Below are 16,635 nucleotides of genomic sequence, written 5' to 3'. Positions count from 1 at the left end.
TGCAAGAAAAATAGTCCCTGCTGAAAATGAAACCTTCGACAGATGGCTCCAACTGAACTTGGTTCCGAGTGCATGACCAAAGTTAATGCCAACGCAACCAGATTGTTCTACAGTGCTTTACCGCTTTTCAACAAGTTAGCACTCTCTGTGTAATTTGGTGCTTCAGTAACCCAAATAGCAGAAGTCAACAAACAAAATGCAGGAAAAGGTCACTACCGCAGCCTGAAATGATACTCTCAGGCTCCCTGGAGAAGAGAACTGTTGTAAGTTCAGAACAAAAGCAAGAGATTCTTTTACATAAATACCTTGAGGTAAAAAGAAACTCTACATTCTTCATATTGTATGGTTTTCTAGATACAACATTATACAATCAATGATTCTAGCTAGCTATCTTCTTTTATACATAAGTTCAAGGACTACCTCCGCAATCAAGGGGCAAATTGTCCAACCACGAATCATCCAAGAGAGGGTTCGAAGGTTCCAACTCGGTGGGCCATTCTGAACTAACATCTATTTCATCATAGATAATAGGTTTACATTTTCCATCATGACTTTGGGTAATGGCTTGTAACCAAAGATTGCAGTGCGCAAAAAGCAAATCATTGAATTTTTCAAGCTCCGCCCTGTTACGTTTCTTGGTGTGTACGCTCTCAAAGGTGCTCCTATTCCACCTGCACCAGTGGGAACTACAGGGTTGGCTAAGTATCTTTATTGCAACTCTCTGCAGAGTGGGGATTTCATAGCCATATCCAGCCCACCAATCACCTAAAGATGCACATGGCGATAAAAATGAGATTCTAATCCGCTAACATATAAAATATCTCAAAGCAGTCAAAAAATGAACCTCATATCTCAAAACACATTAAATATACGGGAACAACCCAGGATAAAGGAGCCGCATTTACAGGCACCCAAAGGACACGTCAGGGATCTCCAAAGTTGATTCAGCCTATTCTGACAGACTGTTCTAACGGATAAACTATATCACTTAATGATTCTATTCTGACCAACAGTAACCTCATATGCCAACAAGTACTATCTCCTGTTGGCTGTTGCTTTGGTTTTCCGATCCCAAGGAGCAAATGTAAGGGGATATTTCGTTTTACCAAGAACTTTTAAGCCCCATGAGAAGAATTGATTGATAATGAATGCAGCTTAAACATACCTGGGGAATTCAGCGTCCTTCCCATAATAGCAAATTCTGTACCAAGAGCGCCTTGTGCATTTATGTATATTGGGTGTTCTTTAGTGATCTCTATTTTATCTCGATCTGTTGTAGCCATCTTTATCATAGTTTCTTGAAACCCATTCCTCATCCTCAAATCAATCAAATTCGGGTTATAGAAAATTGAAGGATTAAGGAATGCTGCGGCTGCCTGTAATGGGGAGTGAAGCTGCTTATTCCATCCTCGATCAACGATCTCCCAAATTGGCATATATTTTTCTTCAATACCCTTATAGTATGCCTTGATTGCAAACTTTGCCCTCTCTATTCCCTCATATATATAGCCCATCGCAGGCATGTCCCCATCAACAATCCTTAGAATTTTAATAAGAGGTTCAGACACACTGACAGCTTCATGTGCAGACTTCCAAAAGCGATCTTGATACAGCAAGGATTTGATAGCTTGAGCCTCAGGATGTCTACAATGCATGGATGATAGACATTCTGATTGTGAAAACATGTTCTTTAGATTGTCCTCCTGAATAACAATGGCCCTTAAGGAGAGATAATCAGCGACAGATCTACTAATTCTTGGTCTGATCAGTTCACTTCCACCAGTGAACTTCCTCATCATGTTCAAAGTCCATGCGTGGCTATACATATAGCGTGTAATGGTCTTTGCCTCTTCCAAAACCATCCCCATCCACTCTTGTTTACCAATATCCTCCAACATCTTATCAATACAATAAGAAGCACAAGGCGACCAAAACAATGAGTTGTATTTGGACATGAGAAGCTTCCCTGCATATACATAGCTGGTTGCACTATCTGTTATTACTTGTACAACATTTTCCACACCAACTTCCAAGACAATTGACTCAAGCAACTCGAACAAATAAGTAGTATCATCTTCATGACCTGATACATCAACTGACTTCAAAAATAGCGTCCCTTTTGGGCATGTGACTGAAATAACAATAATTGATTTGTTCCTACCATCAGACCAGCTATCACACAAGATTGTACAACCTGTTTCTTTCCACTCATCTCTGTATTTCTTGTAACAGTCATGTATATCATCTTTCACTTTTTCCAGGAGGGTAGATCTCAATTTTTCATAACTTGGAGCTCTATAACCTGCCCCGCATTCTGCTATAGCATCCACCATTTCCTGATAGTATATGGATTTAGAAGCACTAAAGGGAATAGAATTGTGGAAGAAGAACACAGCAATTTTCTTATCAGCATCGTCCTGCTTTTTCTTTCGAGCATCATCCACTTCTGGCTGTGCACTAGGTGAAGGACGTGGAAATAACAAAGAGGGGCCGGTGCTACCATGTTGTCCACTGGATCCATGGTTAGGATGTGCACCACCACTAGCTGAAGAGCTATTTTGTTGAGCAATGGCTGCCCGGTCCACCCTCAGTTTCTTGGGAGTTTTCTGCTTCTTGGGAGTGCTTAATATAACACGAATGTGATCCCGCACATCATCTGGAACTTCTGCACAGGGTACTATATCTTTGTTCTTTATTTGAGCCAAATGAAACTTCATTCGGTATACCCCTCCACTGAACTCCCGATGACAGTAATTACATCTAACCTTCTGTCTCGTGGCATCCACAAGAACACAGTGCTCCCAACATGCATCTCTTCCACGAACCATAACCACTAAAACAAATCGGAATATCAAATTTAGATGCAAAAACAGGCATCAGGATAAACCACATTCGAGGCAACAGCACTAAAAAGATTGAGATTTGAGGTAAATTAAAATGTATAAGATGAATGCAAGACTCTCACATTTTGCACAATAAAATCTTGAACAGAAACACGGAGGGCATATCGCCCACCAGAGTAATCCAGCAAAAGGATGTCACACTGCCTTGGCATATAAGCATCAAATTTGAGCCCAGTAAAGGGCAAGCAAATGCATCAGGAATTTAAACCACCCCCCCTCCCCCCCCTATCAAGGCAAAACAGATGAAGTGGCATCAAACACCTTGGTTAGATTGAAGCAATGCCAAAGAAACCTTAGCTCTTAAACACAGGAATAGTTAAGACCTTGCTTTCATAGATGTAACTCATACAACTGGCAGATGACATCAAGTTTAAAATAATAATAGATGCTGATCGTCCAAAAAGCTTGTTTAGCTGCAAATAATCTATATGCAAATTAATAAAACTGACTCTGCAAAAATGTTTCACTCTAATTTGGTAGCTCCAACACAATATTCTCACATGTACCATCATCTGATAAACCTGGACCTTCATATTTTTCACATTTCTAACCTTGACAGTCTCATTTTCTTCAGAAAAAGAAAACTTAAAACTCTATTAACAAAAAAAAATCCCTTTTTTACTGGCAATAAAATCGGTCAAAAAAAGAAAAACTTTTGATTAACGCTGCATATTACAGACTGACTGACTTGTGAAAAAGATCATACCACACCATAACAGTCCGCATAAAATCCCAGTTTTTAACATGCACACAACTTTGTGAATTCAAGTTGTTAGATCTCTTTAAGTTCAAACACTTGACAGACTTAGAGTACCATAAAAAAACTACAAGATTAACAAAAATGAAATGCAAAAACTCGAAAGCTAGAGAAACAAAAGGGGTGGTAAATCCTTATCTAGAAAGAAAGAAAGCTAGTAAAGATAAGAAGAAACAAAAAAAAAATATTTTCTTTTTGTTGTTACCTGGATCCGATTCTTGTAAGAAAAGGAGGGTGGACAGAGGAAAATTCGGGGGCTGGTCGGAATCTGGAGAAAATTGTGGATCGGCGATTCGGAAGGGAGGTAAGAAACGAGGAAATGGAAAACAACGCCGATAAATTAGTCGAAATCGTCTTTACTACTTTCACGTGATTAGTGCGTGGCTTCTGTTATGCTGACGTGTACTACAGAAACAGTTCCTGTTGGAATTGGAATTGGAATAGGAGCAGAGCCATTCTTCGCTGTTGTTTTTGTGATTTCTATTCACGGCCTCACAAATTTACAGGCCCGCTCGCATTCTATTAAATAAAATTAAAGTAAAAAAAATATAGTAAACAGAATATTATTTGATAAATATATTGTATATTTACATAGAATTATATATTATTATTATTAAATTAATTCTAATGAGTCAATTTTAAAATCTTTTACTCTGGTTTTTTATCTAACTCAAGTTTATTACGTGAGAATTAATATAATGTGATACAGTTGACTTATCCACTCTAAAAATAACTTGTTTGCCAATAAAAAAAGCTCTAGGATGAAATTAATTATAAAAAAAATTGACTTAACTTTTTACTTGACTTTGATTAAACTATATAAAAATTATATTGGTGTGATTCATTTAACTTGGCTAGTCTAAAAACAATATATTTAATTGATAAAAAAAATATAAAAAAAATTAAGAAAAAAAAAGATAAGAAAAAAATCTCTTAACTCAACTTCTTACCTGAATCAGGTTTAAAATTAAATTGTATTATAGTTATTTTGATATGATTTAATCAACTTGTTACTTTAAAAAATAACTTTAATGATTGTTAAAAAAAGTTCGAGAATAAAAATAAAAAAATATAATTGAAAAAAAAACAAAGAGTTTCACTTTTGATATAAACAATAAAACTCCATTATATTTTTCAAGTTTTTGTATTAGGTAATTGGTATTGCTTATTACTTTATATATCTCATAAAACCAAAATAAATATTTCTTGTTAGTTGTTTATGCTTTTCTGAATATTCATTTATTTTTTTTAAAATATATTATAGTTAAAATATATATATATATATATATATATAAAAAGTAGTGATTATAATATGATTTAATTATAGTAATGAAATGGTGGAACAAGAATGGTGATGGAAAAAAAAATAGTACTGGAAGTTGAAATGATTTTGATTGTGATGGTGCTAGTTGTAATAAAGTATTATTAAATTAATGATAGTTGCTATTTTAATGATAAATAATAGTGATAATAATGGATAATAATGATGTGATACATGATATTATGATAGCATGATAATTATAAAAATAGTTAGTGTTTATGTGAAGGTGTCAAATTTTACTTAGTTGAGTCAATTAATAACAATTATATTTTAAAAAAATTATATAAGTTATTTTTATACTGATATTAATTTATTTAAAATTTTATTGTTCTTATTTTATTAGTTTAGCATTAATATTAGATAGGTGATTCTCGTTATAGCCAAGTTAAATTTATTCTAACAATAAAAAAAATATTTTTTTAATGTTTTTAAATTTCTATTTTAATTATAAAATTGTTTGCAAACAAAATTAAATGTTATAGTTCAATCCTATGTATTTTCTTTTAATTTTTTTTCAAAAGGAAATTTTACTACAATAACATCACATAGATAGCACCTTGATGTTCTCTAAAAAGATTAGTATAGCTGGGGAAGTTTACTTTCCATATTATCATCTCTAAAAAGATTAGTATTTCATCATCCCACCCAATGCTCACTCAACGAGGAAGCTAATCTGGCCTTCTGCTAGACGGTGTACAACATTAAGAAAACCTAAGTGAATTCAAGAAATAATATCAAGTGGAAGAGAAATGAATTCCCATGTGCTCCACTTTCCATCAACATGTCCAGCATATCATTGAACCACGAGGTTCCAGCCAGGTATTCGCTACTGAAGAAGCTGCGTTAGAACATGAAAATTCTGCATACCACAGACTCGATTCCAATTTCGTTATATAATTGATCAACAACAGAGAGATTTGTCAATTGGAATACTCATTCAGATATGAGGAACACACTCCATGCTGAGATTGAATTATTTCCATATTGCCAAATTGAGATTCACCACGAGAGGAGTCAACTTTCACTCACATGTTCCAAAAGAAATTTTAACATGGCACTGCTTGCCATGAGAATTTCAACATTGTTTTGTGACAAACAATTGTTCTAACAAAATTCTAAATGTACCATGACAGCACAGCTTACATTCCGATAAGGGTAATTAGTGCTTTGCTTATTTTCACAGCAAAAATGCATATCTCTCATCTCTCAAAACCCACAATTGGGTTGGAATCATGTATATCACCTCAGAAATTTTTCTTCCAAGAAAGTCTACTTATCTGCTGAATTCTGTTGCTGCTTAGCTCTGCGAACACATTCATAATAACTCTTAGTGAAGGGGGCACATTTCAAAATATCATTAGCATGCTCCTTGTAGCATGCCTTGCAAGCATCATAATCAGCCAAACAGGGCATAGTCTTCTGGTATGGAAGCTTGAATTCCTTATCACGAAGATCCTTGGCTCTTTCTGTAACTTTTTGCACCATGTTATCCTCCTGCTTCAGCAACTTTTGTAGAACCCTCTCGCTCTCTCGAATGACTGATCGAATCTCATCCAACTCAGCATTTGCAGGCTGTACAGGTTGGGTTATTGGCAGGTACATTGGAGTTTGAACTGGCCATCCTGGAGAAGCAATCCTTTTGCGGGTCTCAGAATCATCATGCAGCTGTTTCTCATTCACCTTAGGTTTGGGCAGGGGAGGTTCTCGTTGGGTCTTAGGTTTAGTCTTCTTTGTTTTCTTCTTTAATTTCTCCCCATCATTAGCAAATCGATTAACAAGTTCTGGAGTAATTTGAATAGAAAAATCACCCATAACAGCAATTCCCCAAAAATATAACAAAGAAACCTGAAAACATCAATAGGAAACAAATAATTCAAACTCCTGCCTACTCTTTTTAAATATATATGAAAACTTTCTTCAAGACATTAACTAGAAATTGGCGCTTACAAGGAACTGCTTAAGAAATATCATGGTTGGTTGACAGGCAACATGAATCCAGTATAGAAAAGAAGATACAATAACAGAAGAAGGTTAATACAGAAACAAACTGAAGATCAAGTCATCAAAGCCAACCAAAAGCACATGGAAAGATTAAGCATATGAAACATAAAATTATGCTTTCAAATTGCAGGAATCTGACCGGGGGGGGGGGGGGGGCGTTAATGACCTGAAGCAATCAAGGAACAAGGAATTCCATCTAATCAATTTCTAAGAACGTACATTTAAACACGAATCGAAGGCAGCCCACCAGGCACGACAATGGATAGTGTGCAAGACACAATTCATTATAATGTATGACTACGTAAATGGCGAAATGAATTGAATTCTAACAAAAAAAAAAGATGTTTATCAATTGAAACCCAACATCATCAAGGAATAACATTCAAGAAAGAGACAAGAACATAATTCGATAATCATGGTTCAATCAATGTAGTCTAGGGTTTTGATTTCTTTCTATCCTCTCAGTTAGTGCGATACTTACTAAAGGTAAATAATAATGAGATTATAAGAAAATAAGGATGGCGAATGAAAAGACCTGGGAGAAAAAAATGAAAGCAGAGAATCGCCACTCGCTCTCGATTCACCTCGATTTCGGGTTTCTTCTTCACTAGAATGCTCTGCTTCCTTCCATAAGAAAGCGATGTCGTGTCTTACTTTGAATTTAGGGGTTCTGGAACTGTCAGACGACCCTCTAACTTCTAGAACGACTTGTCATTCCAGTTTCGGTTTTAAGAGTAAATTACAACATAGTCCCTTTAGTTTAACAAGATATTTCAAGTGATGGCATTACTCCATGAGATGATTTAAGAGTTTTTGGCAAAAGTTAAAGAGTATCTCCGAGATATGAAGAATAAAGAGCAAAAATGAAAGAGGATAATAACATTGGTATTGGTGTTTATAAAATTAATTTTTTAAAGTTGACCACGTACGAAAGCATTATGAGAAGTGGAGAGATTATTGGGATTTCATCATGAAGATGATAAATTAAAGAAAAAATTAATTAAAATAGGTTAATTTAATCATGTTAAAAATATTATGATAAAACATTTCTTGTGAGTGAACATACTTTCACAAGCCAAAATCGTTTGCATCCGTCAGCAGTAAAGAAAACTATTACATCTTATAATAAAAAGAAAGGATTTTTAATAGTAGGTAATCCAATGATAAAAAATTGAGACAAGGAGTTTGCTCTCCTATGATCTTAGGTTCGAGCCATGTAGTTGCTAATATGATAGTCACTAAAAGCTTATATGGTCGTTAACTTCAAGACCCGTGGGATTAGTCGAGGTACGCACAAACTGACCCGGACACTTATGTTAATAAAAAAAATTGATTTTAACAGAAAAAGAAACTCCAAATACCACTTACTAGAAAAGGCTTTTAATTTCTCTTGTAGAAAGCATACCTCCATTATTTATTTTTATTTTTTAAAAAATGAAGCTTTATTTGCTTCCTTTTTAATCAGGACTAACGAATGCCTTCGTGTAGTATATTTCTAGATACTACTTTGCAAGCCAAATATAAAATTCATAAACCATAACAAAAAGGCTATAAAATGAAAAGTTTAAGTGTAAATGAATTTGGTTGTTAAAATATACGATACTTCATTAATTAACATTGTGAACACAGAGCACAAATGAAATGTTATTGTATGAACATTGTGAAAGCAAGAGTATAAATGAAAGGCTACTATGTGTTTGAATTTTGTCCGAGTATAATTGAATTAACATTGTGAAAGCATAACATAAGTGAAAGGTGAAAGTCTAGGCGAAGAGGGGCTGAATTAGGTTGCCAATTATCTTGACTTAAAATAATATATTGCATAACCTAACGGTAAATACAAATAAACTTAAAGATATATCAAAATACAAATGAGCTTAAATAATAATGGAAGCAAACTTAAAGGTACACCAAAATAATCAACACAATAGGTAAGGAAATAGAGTCAAGAGTGTGTGCTAAGATTTTAATAGAGGTTCGGACAATCGCCTACTCTTCTCCTTGAGTCACAATTCAAGTGTTTACTATCATACATAGTCTTTTTCCCGAGTGATACCAAACTTTTACACAATTTTTTTCACAAGTTCAAAATTAAAAACCTTTCCCATCCCTTTTGTAGGTCCAGATTTAACCAAATTCTTTTGTAGGCAAAGATCAAGCTCAATCCTTTTATAGTTTCAGGATCAAACCTATCACAATACTTGTAGATGGATAATTATCAAACCACTTAAATAGTATTTAGAAAGGTTTTCTCAAGTGTTTTAAGTGTCACTTGTTTAGAGTTAAAATTGTTATTGCATCAATATTCTTGATTGAAATCGAAATTCGTTATTGCATCAATATTCTTGTTTAAAGTTGAAAACCTTTTAGTATCTGAGATTATAAATTTATACGTAAAATGTATTCGCGATATTAAAAATATAGTTTTTATTTATATAGACACTAGAATGGTTAGATTTTTACCTGATAAGATAAGAATCTCCTTACCGAGAAGGACTTTTCTTAAACCTTAGACAGACTAACAATTAAAAAACACAATAACACCTTAGCATACATTAAACAATTAAACAATGTAGCTTACCTTAGGTAAAGCGTATTTTGGGTGCTAGTATCTTTCTTTTACACAATCAATTCCCATACCCAATCTTTAAAACTAGTTAGGGTTTCTAATGATCAAAATACTAGATGACGACTCTCATTCTCTCTTTCCACATATAAAAGACAAGAAATCTTTGTCTCTTTCATTTCCTGATTACCCAAATACCAACGCATGAGAGGATAATCGTCGCGCGTTGTATACGTGTGACATTATAAAAAACACATTTTCTTAGTATATTTAATTATTATGATGAATTAATTATCTAATTTTGATTAAATTATTATGAACTCTAATTTGATTATAGATAGGAGTAGAATCTTGTCAATAGCTATATATATATATATATATATATATATATATATATATATATATATATATATAGTGACAAGATTTTAGAAGTTTAACATTGGCTTCACACAAATCATCAAGGAAATTATTATTTTTAAAAAAAATATTTGATCCCACCAGATTTTGGCCGAATCGATGATATGAACAGTCCAATTAAACATCCAATCGAGCCTTGGGTCGAGGTTCCTACTCCAATCTGGCCTTAGGTCCAGGTTCGTGCTTGTCTAACGGACCGAAGCAGGCTTGAGAACTATTATTATTTGGTAACCCAAACAATTTTGTTCCTCGAGTCATCTGTGATCTCATGATGTCCCGAGACACAACAGTTCATGCCAGAGACCCATAGGTTTCGAGTCCTGAATCTAGCAGTTTACAACAGAAGGCTCTCCTTAATTATTACTGTTGTTGTGGTCAGAAGTGAGTCCAAAATGACCAGTGATCTTGCACAAAAAATAACCCTAATTACAGCAGAAATGTATCATAACCATTTCTTTAAGGTAGTATCTTGGCATGGGTACTGTATAGCCATATCAAATTCTTTATGATATTCTATTAATTGGTCAGATAAACTTACCTTTCTTGTCATGTTAGCATCCTCACTACTTTCGATTTTTATTGGTGTGTTTGGTGGTACTTAATGGTTCTTTTCAGTTCTGTCCAAACTCTGCGCTCTTCACATGACTGTAGAGTCCCATAACATTACAATTAGATGGTGCATACACATCACGGAGATAGGGGATGGGCACCTTTCCCTCGTTATATAATGTGGACTCTTTTGTTTTTTCAGAAAAACTCTTGAAAGCTGCTGCAGCATCAGCTAAATTGTGTTTTTTTATATATATATATAAAAAGCATATCGAAACATACACACAATTCTAGCTCATGATTCAACATTCCACTTCGCAATCACTCATTTTTTAAGGCCAATAACACTATTCAGTGGAGCTTGATCAGAATCTTACGTGCAGGGTCTTCACATCCTCCACACCTTTTTAAGCACTCGATCGTCTGAATCTTTTCCTTGAGATTTTTCTTATTTCCGTTGAGATCATACTTCCCTACTCCTTTCCAGTAAAAAAAAAAAAAACAATATTCTTGTCACGAGGTTTATATTCACGATCGAGTACCATGGTTTTCTAAGAAGTACCAAGAGCCATGGTGGTTTCCAACAAGACGAACCCCAACGCCACGCCCTTGCTGCTAAAAGCATCTTCCCATTACGATTTACATCACGGTGTACATGTATCAATGAAGATCCAGGGACGGCACATGAATCTTTTTTGCCCTTTCCCTCCCCAACTTTAAGGTGAATTGTTAGGGGCAAACGTTTGGTATAATTATGTGACTTCATAAGCAATTTTTATATTGCAAGATTTGCCCTGGCTTGTCTCTTAAGAAAATTCACATTGACACAAACCCTTTTATCATGATTGTTCAACTTGGTAGGAACAACTTCTTGCTCACACTTGATGGCTTGGTATTTTCTTATCCACTGAATAAAAATTGTAATTAACTTTTTGATGATAACATTTTTCAACTCATTATCAAACATCGAATCTTGATTGTTACATATGTTGAATTTGAGGTCTATCGGCATGTCGCCATCAAGTCAAGATTAATTATAAAACGATCAATTAGATTATTATTTCTTTTTCTGTATTTGCAAAGACATTCTTTCAAAATAAAATCTTCTCAATCAAGCTCATGGTGACATGAAAGCTTTGGACTTTGGCAATGTACTGACCAGTGGTTGCACACACACTTGGGTATTATTTCTTTAGTTAAATCATGCACTCCCTGTCAGGGATATGAAATTGTCAATGTCCGGTTTTGTTTCCAATCTAGCTAATTAATTATTCTGATCAGTTCTAGCTAGCTTTACATATCAAGAAGTAATATTTTCCTGTAAAAGAAGTGGTTATTCCCTTGGCTTTATCGTTACTAGCACAATCTGTGAGCTTTTCATGAAGGGGAAAAAAACAGTGGCATTGCAGAAACTTTTAATCATCAATAGAAACAATTAAACCAAATTTATTGTTCTAAAAGAAACTGAATCAAATCCAAAAGAGTAAATAAAGAGGCCATTAATCCATTATGTTTTAAGGGGGCATACCAAAAGATCTTAATTCTGATCAGCCGGTCGCTGGTCGGGAGGTTCTGAGGTGAATTGACCAGGGCTGCAGTGTTTTTTAGAACTGATAACTTGCTCGCACGAAGAACTAAAGCTGATGGGCATATCAAGATGAGAGATATCATGATTAAGACTGTTGCTTAAGGTGCAATTATATTAGTGAAAGCATCCTGTTCAAGTGCATTTCTTCTCTGGAATATCTGTTGAATGATGATGAGGTGACAAGTTCTTAAAAAGATTGATGGAGCCTGTGCGCATTCAAGTTTTATTTATCTTCTCAGCTCAGACTACGGAGGCATATCCTTGCCACGCCACAAGTGGCACTGTATCTAATGAATATATAACATCATTCTTGGAATATCTTATTATCAAGTATATACCAGCCACTTAAGAAAGTTGCTGATTATTTTGTAGCACAATCAATACTCTCCAAGACACGAGTAATATAGAAGGGGGCATCAAGCCTTCGATGAAATTTTATATTACTCGTGTCTTGAAGAGGGCATCACACGAGTAAAGCTATCGGTTTTTTTTTTTTATTATTATTAATGATAGATTTGTATTAACAAACTAGAAATTATCAACAAGTGTTATTTAATGGATCGTTTCCATTCATGAATCTATCAATAAAATATTAATATAAATATCAACAAAGAATTCCATCAATGAAACTATTAATCTGGTAGTGTTCAACACTTCAGCGTTGATAGTATAAAGTATACAACTGCTTTAGTGTAAACTATATGAGTACATCCATGCATAAAGTTGCCCTTTTTTCCCCTATGGATATGAGCAGAAGTATATAAATTCTTATATGTGCAGGGTAACGAGAAATCCTTGTTGAGACCAGTAGCTAGCATTGAAGGAAAATCAGAGATGCCAGGCTAGTTAACAACAAAAGATTAAGAGTGAAATTATTGGTTTAATCACTTTCTTCATAGTTAAACGAAAAAAAAAAAAAAACTCAATAACATGATCATCCACTTTATTTCCATCGTATGTACATTATTTACAAATAATTATAATGCTGTAAAAAAAAAACCCCACTAGCATTTTGACAATATATGGCAGAGCCTGTCCCTATCTCTTACATCTGAGATCACAACATCTGTCAAGCACAAATAAACGTCACATTTTTAATGATTTTGGTTTGATATCACTGTTTGACTGGGTTGGTGAGAAACCTCTGAAGACGACCGGTTTACTTCGACCCTACCCAGTAATAATTTTCATCTGATGAAACATACTACAGATAAAATTCAACCCTGAGAAACCTAACTTCAGCTACACATGATACTTTGTAACATGTTCATATTTGACACTGTAAAATCTTCTCATCATCGCTCTAGCGTACACACGTATAATCTAGTGCTTGTGTTCCATCTCTAATGTGCTAAGTGCGCTCAATTCCATGCTGTCGAAACATTCGAGCCCGAAGTCGTGAACGCCAAAATCTTGACAGTCCGATAACCATGTGTAATTTTCCTCCCATGAAGGATAACCCGTGTCGTCGTTAGTATTCGCCGCAGCCGGAGGAATTATATTGTTCCATGATGCATCAACTAGCGGAGGCTCGTCCATCCACAAGCTGTTCAGTAACATTTCATCATTGCAAATACTATCTAACAAGATCGAATCCTCTGGACTAGAAGAATTTTCAGTCGGTGATCTTGGATTATCGTCCGAATTAATAACGATGCCATCATTTTCTTGCATAACATTGTTGTTACTAGATTCCGGCAAAATATCAGCATGAGACGATGAACTTTCTTCAGGCCTGGCTTCTTTGTGCAAGGGTTCATGTGTAACAGGATCGATTCCCCTCTTGAGTAGCTTTTTCTTGATATGAGTGTTCCAGTGATTCTTAATCTCATTGTCTGTCCTTCCAGGCAATCTAGCTGCAATCTTGGACCACCTAATTAATTAAAAAAAAAACACACAATATTTAGCTTCAATTTCAAAATCAAAGACCAAAAATTCATTAAAAGTTATCCATCACTTGCATCTTAAGGAAGCAGTAATATAAGCAGGCAATGAACTATAAGAAATGATGAATAATTTATAATACCATGATCGGTGGCATAATTATTCTAGCACTTTATACCAACTTGCAAATCCATATGACACTTTTTATTGAAACTTTATGGCCCTGTCATGTATTCCACTTTTTTTCCTTCTTTTGTCATAAGAATACAACAAGATATATTTGTTTCAGATACCATTGGTTGTGCAAAATCTGAGATGTTATCACAATCAAGCATATAATATCTTTTGGAAATCTAATTAAGGTCACGATTAGGAGCATTTTCTTCAATTCAAAATGCAGTGCATATTGATCTTTCAACCTTCTGATAGAAGACAAGCTTAACCTTCACAGTAGAAAATTTTTTAACGTCCTCCGCATATGTTAGCAGAAAAACATGCCCACGAAGACACACCACCCACCAGACACCATTAATAAAACAACCAAAATATTTAAACAGTATGCTTTGATGCATGTCATCATCAACATAAAAGGAGATAACATGGAGAAGAGATCTAACCTATTGCCAAGACGAGCATGAAGATCGATAACCAGCTGTTCTTCTGCTTCAGTAAGAAGCCCTCTCTTCAAGTCAGGGCGAAGATAATTAGTCCAACGAAGCCGGCAACTCTTGCCGCATCGTCGGAGTCCTGCAAGCTTAGGGACTGCTCTCCAACAGCACTGGCCATTGGTGAGGATGAAATTGATGAGTTTTTTATCCTCCTCGGCTGTCCATGGACCTTTCTTGACCCCAAGTTTGTCACAGCAAGGTTGCCTTCCCATACTGCACACAGTACTAGCTAGCTCGCTGACTATAGCTAAGTTTACACCACTAAAACAAATTAAGCCTCGCCAATATTATTACTTGTAAAGACTCAAAGCCCCACAACCACCTTTATATTTCCCACCCCAAGTGCTTATATATAAATAAATATGCACAGCCATGTATGGAGGGAGAGAAAGAGATTCCAGGGTCCACCATTGGTTCATGAATGGGACATGGGAACTAAAATGGCTTGTTCTGGTTTATGCGAGTACACAAAAAATGAGTGAAAGAGAATGATAAATGACCGAAGGACAGAACCCCATCAAAACAGCCCAAAACATTAAAAAAGAAAAAAGAAAAAGAAAAGGAAACTCTTCCCATTTTCATACACAACCCCACTCCCTGAATGCACTCTTACTCCACCATTCCATCAGCTATTTCGTCATCTCCACGTTCAAGTGTCCTTTGTAATATTTGTAGTCTGTTATCCCATTTGCTAATTAACAGGTAATGTGTCTTAATTTGCATTAATGACATTAACCGTTGGATTTGTACACAAATCTCTTAGATGGGTTTTGATTTTATAAATATTTGACCAAAACCTATATGTACTGCATCCTGTATTGATTCCTTTGGATGAAAATAAGGAACATTGCGCTATCTAGAAATGTCTTAAATTGCAGTATACTATGGTTTTTAGATGGTATAGAATTGATATTTTGCTGTATAGTTTATTTCAAATGCAGTATATTATGATTTTATTAGCTTTTATTTTAAAAAAAAAAAACCTCTTGTAAATCCATGTGATGTCGAGATATATATTGCAAAAGAAAAAATTACAAAATTTCGTTTATCGTAATCGATGAGTTGACATGATGGTTTTTCTGAATACCTAAAAGAATTAGCAACTTTTCAAAAAAAATGTCTATTTCAATCCCTAATATTTTCAATAATTACCAAAACTTTATTTATGTTACAGTTGGATCCCTAACTGTTAAGAAAAGGAGATAATTGAGGACTGTGAAAAGTAGAGAAAAGGAGATAATTGAGGACTGTGAAAAGTAGAGAAAAGGAGATAATTGAGGACTGTGAAAAGAAGAGAGAGACCGCAACATTATGTATAATAAGGATCTTGAAAAGTACAGTTGTTTTTAATAGATTTATTTATTTCTATTAAAGTGTTCAAAGGAGCAATATATATTTATATGATCTTTCGAGTTTAAAAATACTTAGTAATTTCTAAAAGTTTGTTTTTTTATGAGAAATAAAGGAAAGAGATGTATTTTAATTTTGATAAAGGAAAAGAAAAAATTCATAAAAAGATCCTAATTAAAACTTTTTAAATGAAATAGTTTCTTTTATTCTTTCTTTTGACAAAGAGGGACTAAACCATACAATTACCCTAAAATTTTCCAAAAATATGTCCTGTAGTGTATGTTTAGTATTGTGGTATGTAATGTTTTTTAAAAATATATTTTTATCTAAAATATATTAAAATAATATTTTTTTTATATTTTATTTTTAATTTTTAACAACATCACATTAAGATCATCAAAAAACATTAAAAAAAATTAATTTAATATTTTTTTATTTTAAATGCAATATTAAAATGCTCTTAAACATGTGGTGGAAAACAATGTGACACCGTTTTGTTACTAAATGGTTGTAAGAGAGTAGTGTTAGCAAATCATTTCTCAAAAATAAAAATGTTTGACGAACATTCAACTAATTCGGGTGGCTGAATAGGTATAGTGGATGGAGCCAAGAGGTATGCTTTTTATGTGTT

The 16,635-nt window shown here is 34.3% G+C and overlaps 3 protein-coding genes across 6 annotated transcripts; all 3 read right to left on the bottom strand.

Moving 5' to 3' along the window:
- Positions 1 to 268: 268 nt before the first annotated feature.
- On the bottom strand, positions 269 to 4,077 carry LOC133694896 (uncharacterized). Of its 2 annotated transcripts, XM_062116598.1 has the most exons (4): positions 3,866 to 4,077; positions 2,966 to 3,128; positions 1,166 to 2,833; positions 269 to 765 (listed from the first exon to the last, which is right to left on the bottom strand). In XM_062116598.1, exons 3-4 carry the CDS (start codon positions 2,826 to 2,828, stop codon positions 410 to 412), a joined length of 2,019 nt encoding a protein of 672 aa, XP_061972582.1. In that variant the 5' UTR covers positions 2,829 to 2,833; positions 2,966 to 3,128; positions 3,866 to 4,077; the 3' UTR covers positions 269 to 409. The 2 variants fall into 2 exon arrangements, with proteins under 2 accessions (XP_061972582.1, XP_061972574.1); XM_062116590.1 differs by lacking the exon at positions 2,966 to 3,128 and having other exon boundaries at positions 3,866 to 4,076.
- Positions 4,078 to 5,944: 1,867 nt separating this feature from the next.
- Positions 5,945 to 7,673, bottom strand: LOC133692419 (uncharacterized). Of its 3 annotated transcripts, none has more exons than XM_062113358.1 (2): positions 7,518 to 7,673; positions 5,945 to 6,826 (listed from the first exon to the last, which is right to left on the bottom strand). In XM_062113358.1, exon 2 carries the CDS (start codon positions 6,791 to 6,793, stop codon positions 6,251 to 6,253), a length of 543 nt encoding a protein of 180 aa, XP_061969342.1. In that variant the 5' UTR covers positions 6,794 to 6,826; positions 7,518 to 7,673; the 3' UTR covers positions 5,945 to 6,250. The 3 variants fall into 3 exon arrangements, with proteins under 3 accessions (XP_061969342.1, XP_061969323.1, XP_061969333.1); XM_062113339.1 differs by lacking the exon at positions 7,518 to 7,673 and adding an exon at positions 7,202 to 7,483; XM_062113349.1 differs by lacking the exon at positions 7,518 to 7,673 and adding an exon at positions 6,929 to 7,121.
- Positions 7,674 to 13,019: 5,346 nt separating this feature from the next.
- LOC133699772 (MYB-like transcription factor ODO1) lies at positions 13,020 to 14,988 on the bottom strand. The gene is made up of 2 exons (XM_062123225.1): positions 14,604 to 14,988; positions 13,020 to 13,975 (listed from the first exon to the last, which is right to left on the bottom strand). Exons 1-2 carry the CDS (start codon positions 14,864 to 14,866, stop codon positions 13,426 to 13,428), a joined length of 813 nt encoding a protein of 270 aa, XP_061979209.1. The 5' UTR covers positions 14,867 to 14,988; the 3' UTR covers positions 13,020 to 13,425.
- Between the last annotated feature and the right edge of the window lie 1,647 nt (positions 14,989 to 16,635).

This window comes from Populus nigra, chromosome 1 (genome assembly GCF_951802175.1).
Source record: "Populus nigra chromosome 1, ddPopNigr1.1, whole genome shotgun sequence".
In the NCBI taxonomy this organism is placed as follows: Eukaryota; Viridiplantae; Streptophyta; class Magnoliopsida; order Malpighiales; family Salicaceae; genus Populus; species Populus nigra.
Note: the sequence above shows the minus strand (reverse complement) of the source record. Positions and strands in the feature narration are given on the sequence as shown.

Excerpts from the sequence above, each read along its gene's own strand:
- LOC133694896 (XM_062116598.1), bottom strand. The coding sequence starts at position 2,828 with ATGGTTCGTGGAAGAGATGCATGTTGGGAGCACTGTGTTCTTGTGGAT. Across the intron at positions 766-1,165 it reads AAGGACGCTGAATTCCCCAG|GTGATTGGTGGGCTGGATAT; the intron begins GTATGTTTAAGC and ends GTGCATCTTTAG.
- LOC133699772 (XM_062123225.1), bottom strand. The coding sequence starts at position 14,866 with ATGGGAAGGCAACCTTGCTGTGACAAACTTGGGGTCAAGAAAGGTCCA. Across the intron at positions 13,976-14,603 it reads CATGCTCGTCTTGGCAATAG|GTGGTCCAAGATTGCAGCTA; the intron begins GTTAGATCTCTT and ends TTAATTAATTAG.
- LOC133692419 (XM_062113339.1), bottom strand. The coding sequence starts at position 7,267 with ATGAATTGTGTCTTGCACACTATCCATTGTCGTGCCTGGTGGGCTGCC. Across the intron at positions 6,827-7,201 it reads CCTTCGATTCGTGTTTAAAT|GTTTCTTTGTTATATTTTTG; the intron begins GTACGTTCTTAG and ends TGATGTTTTCAG.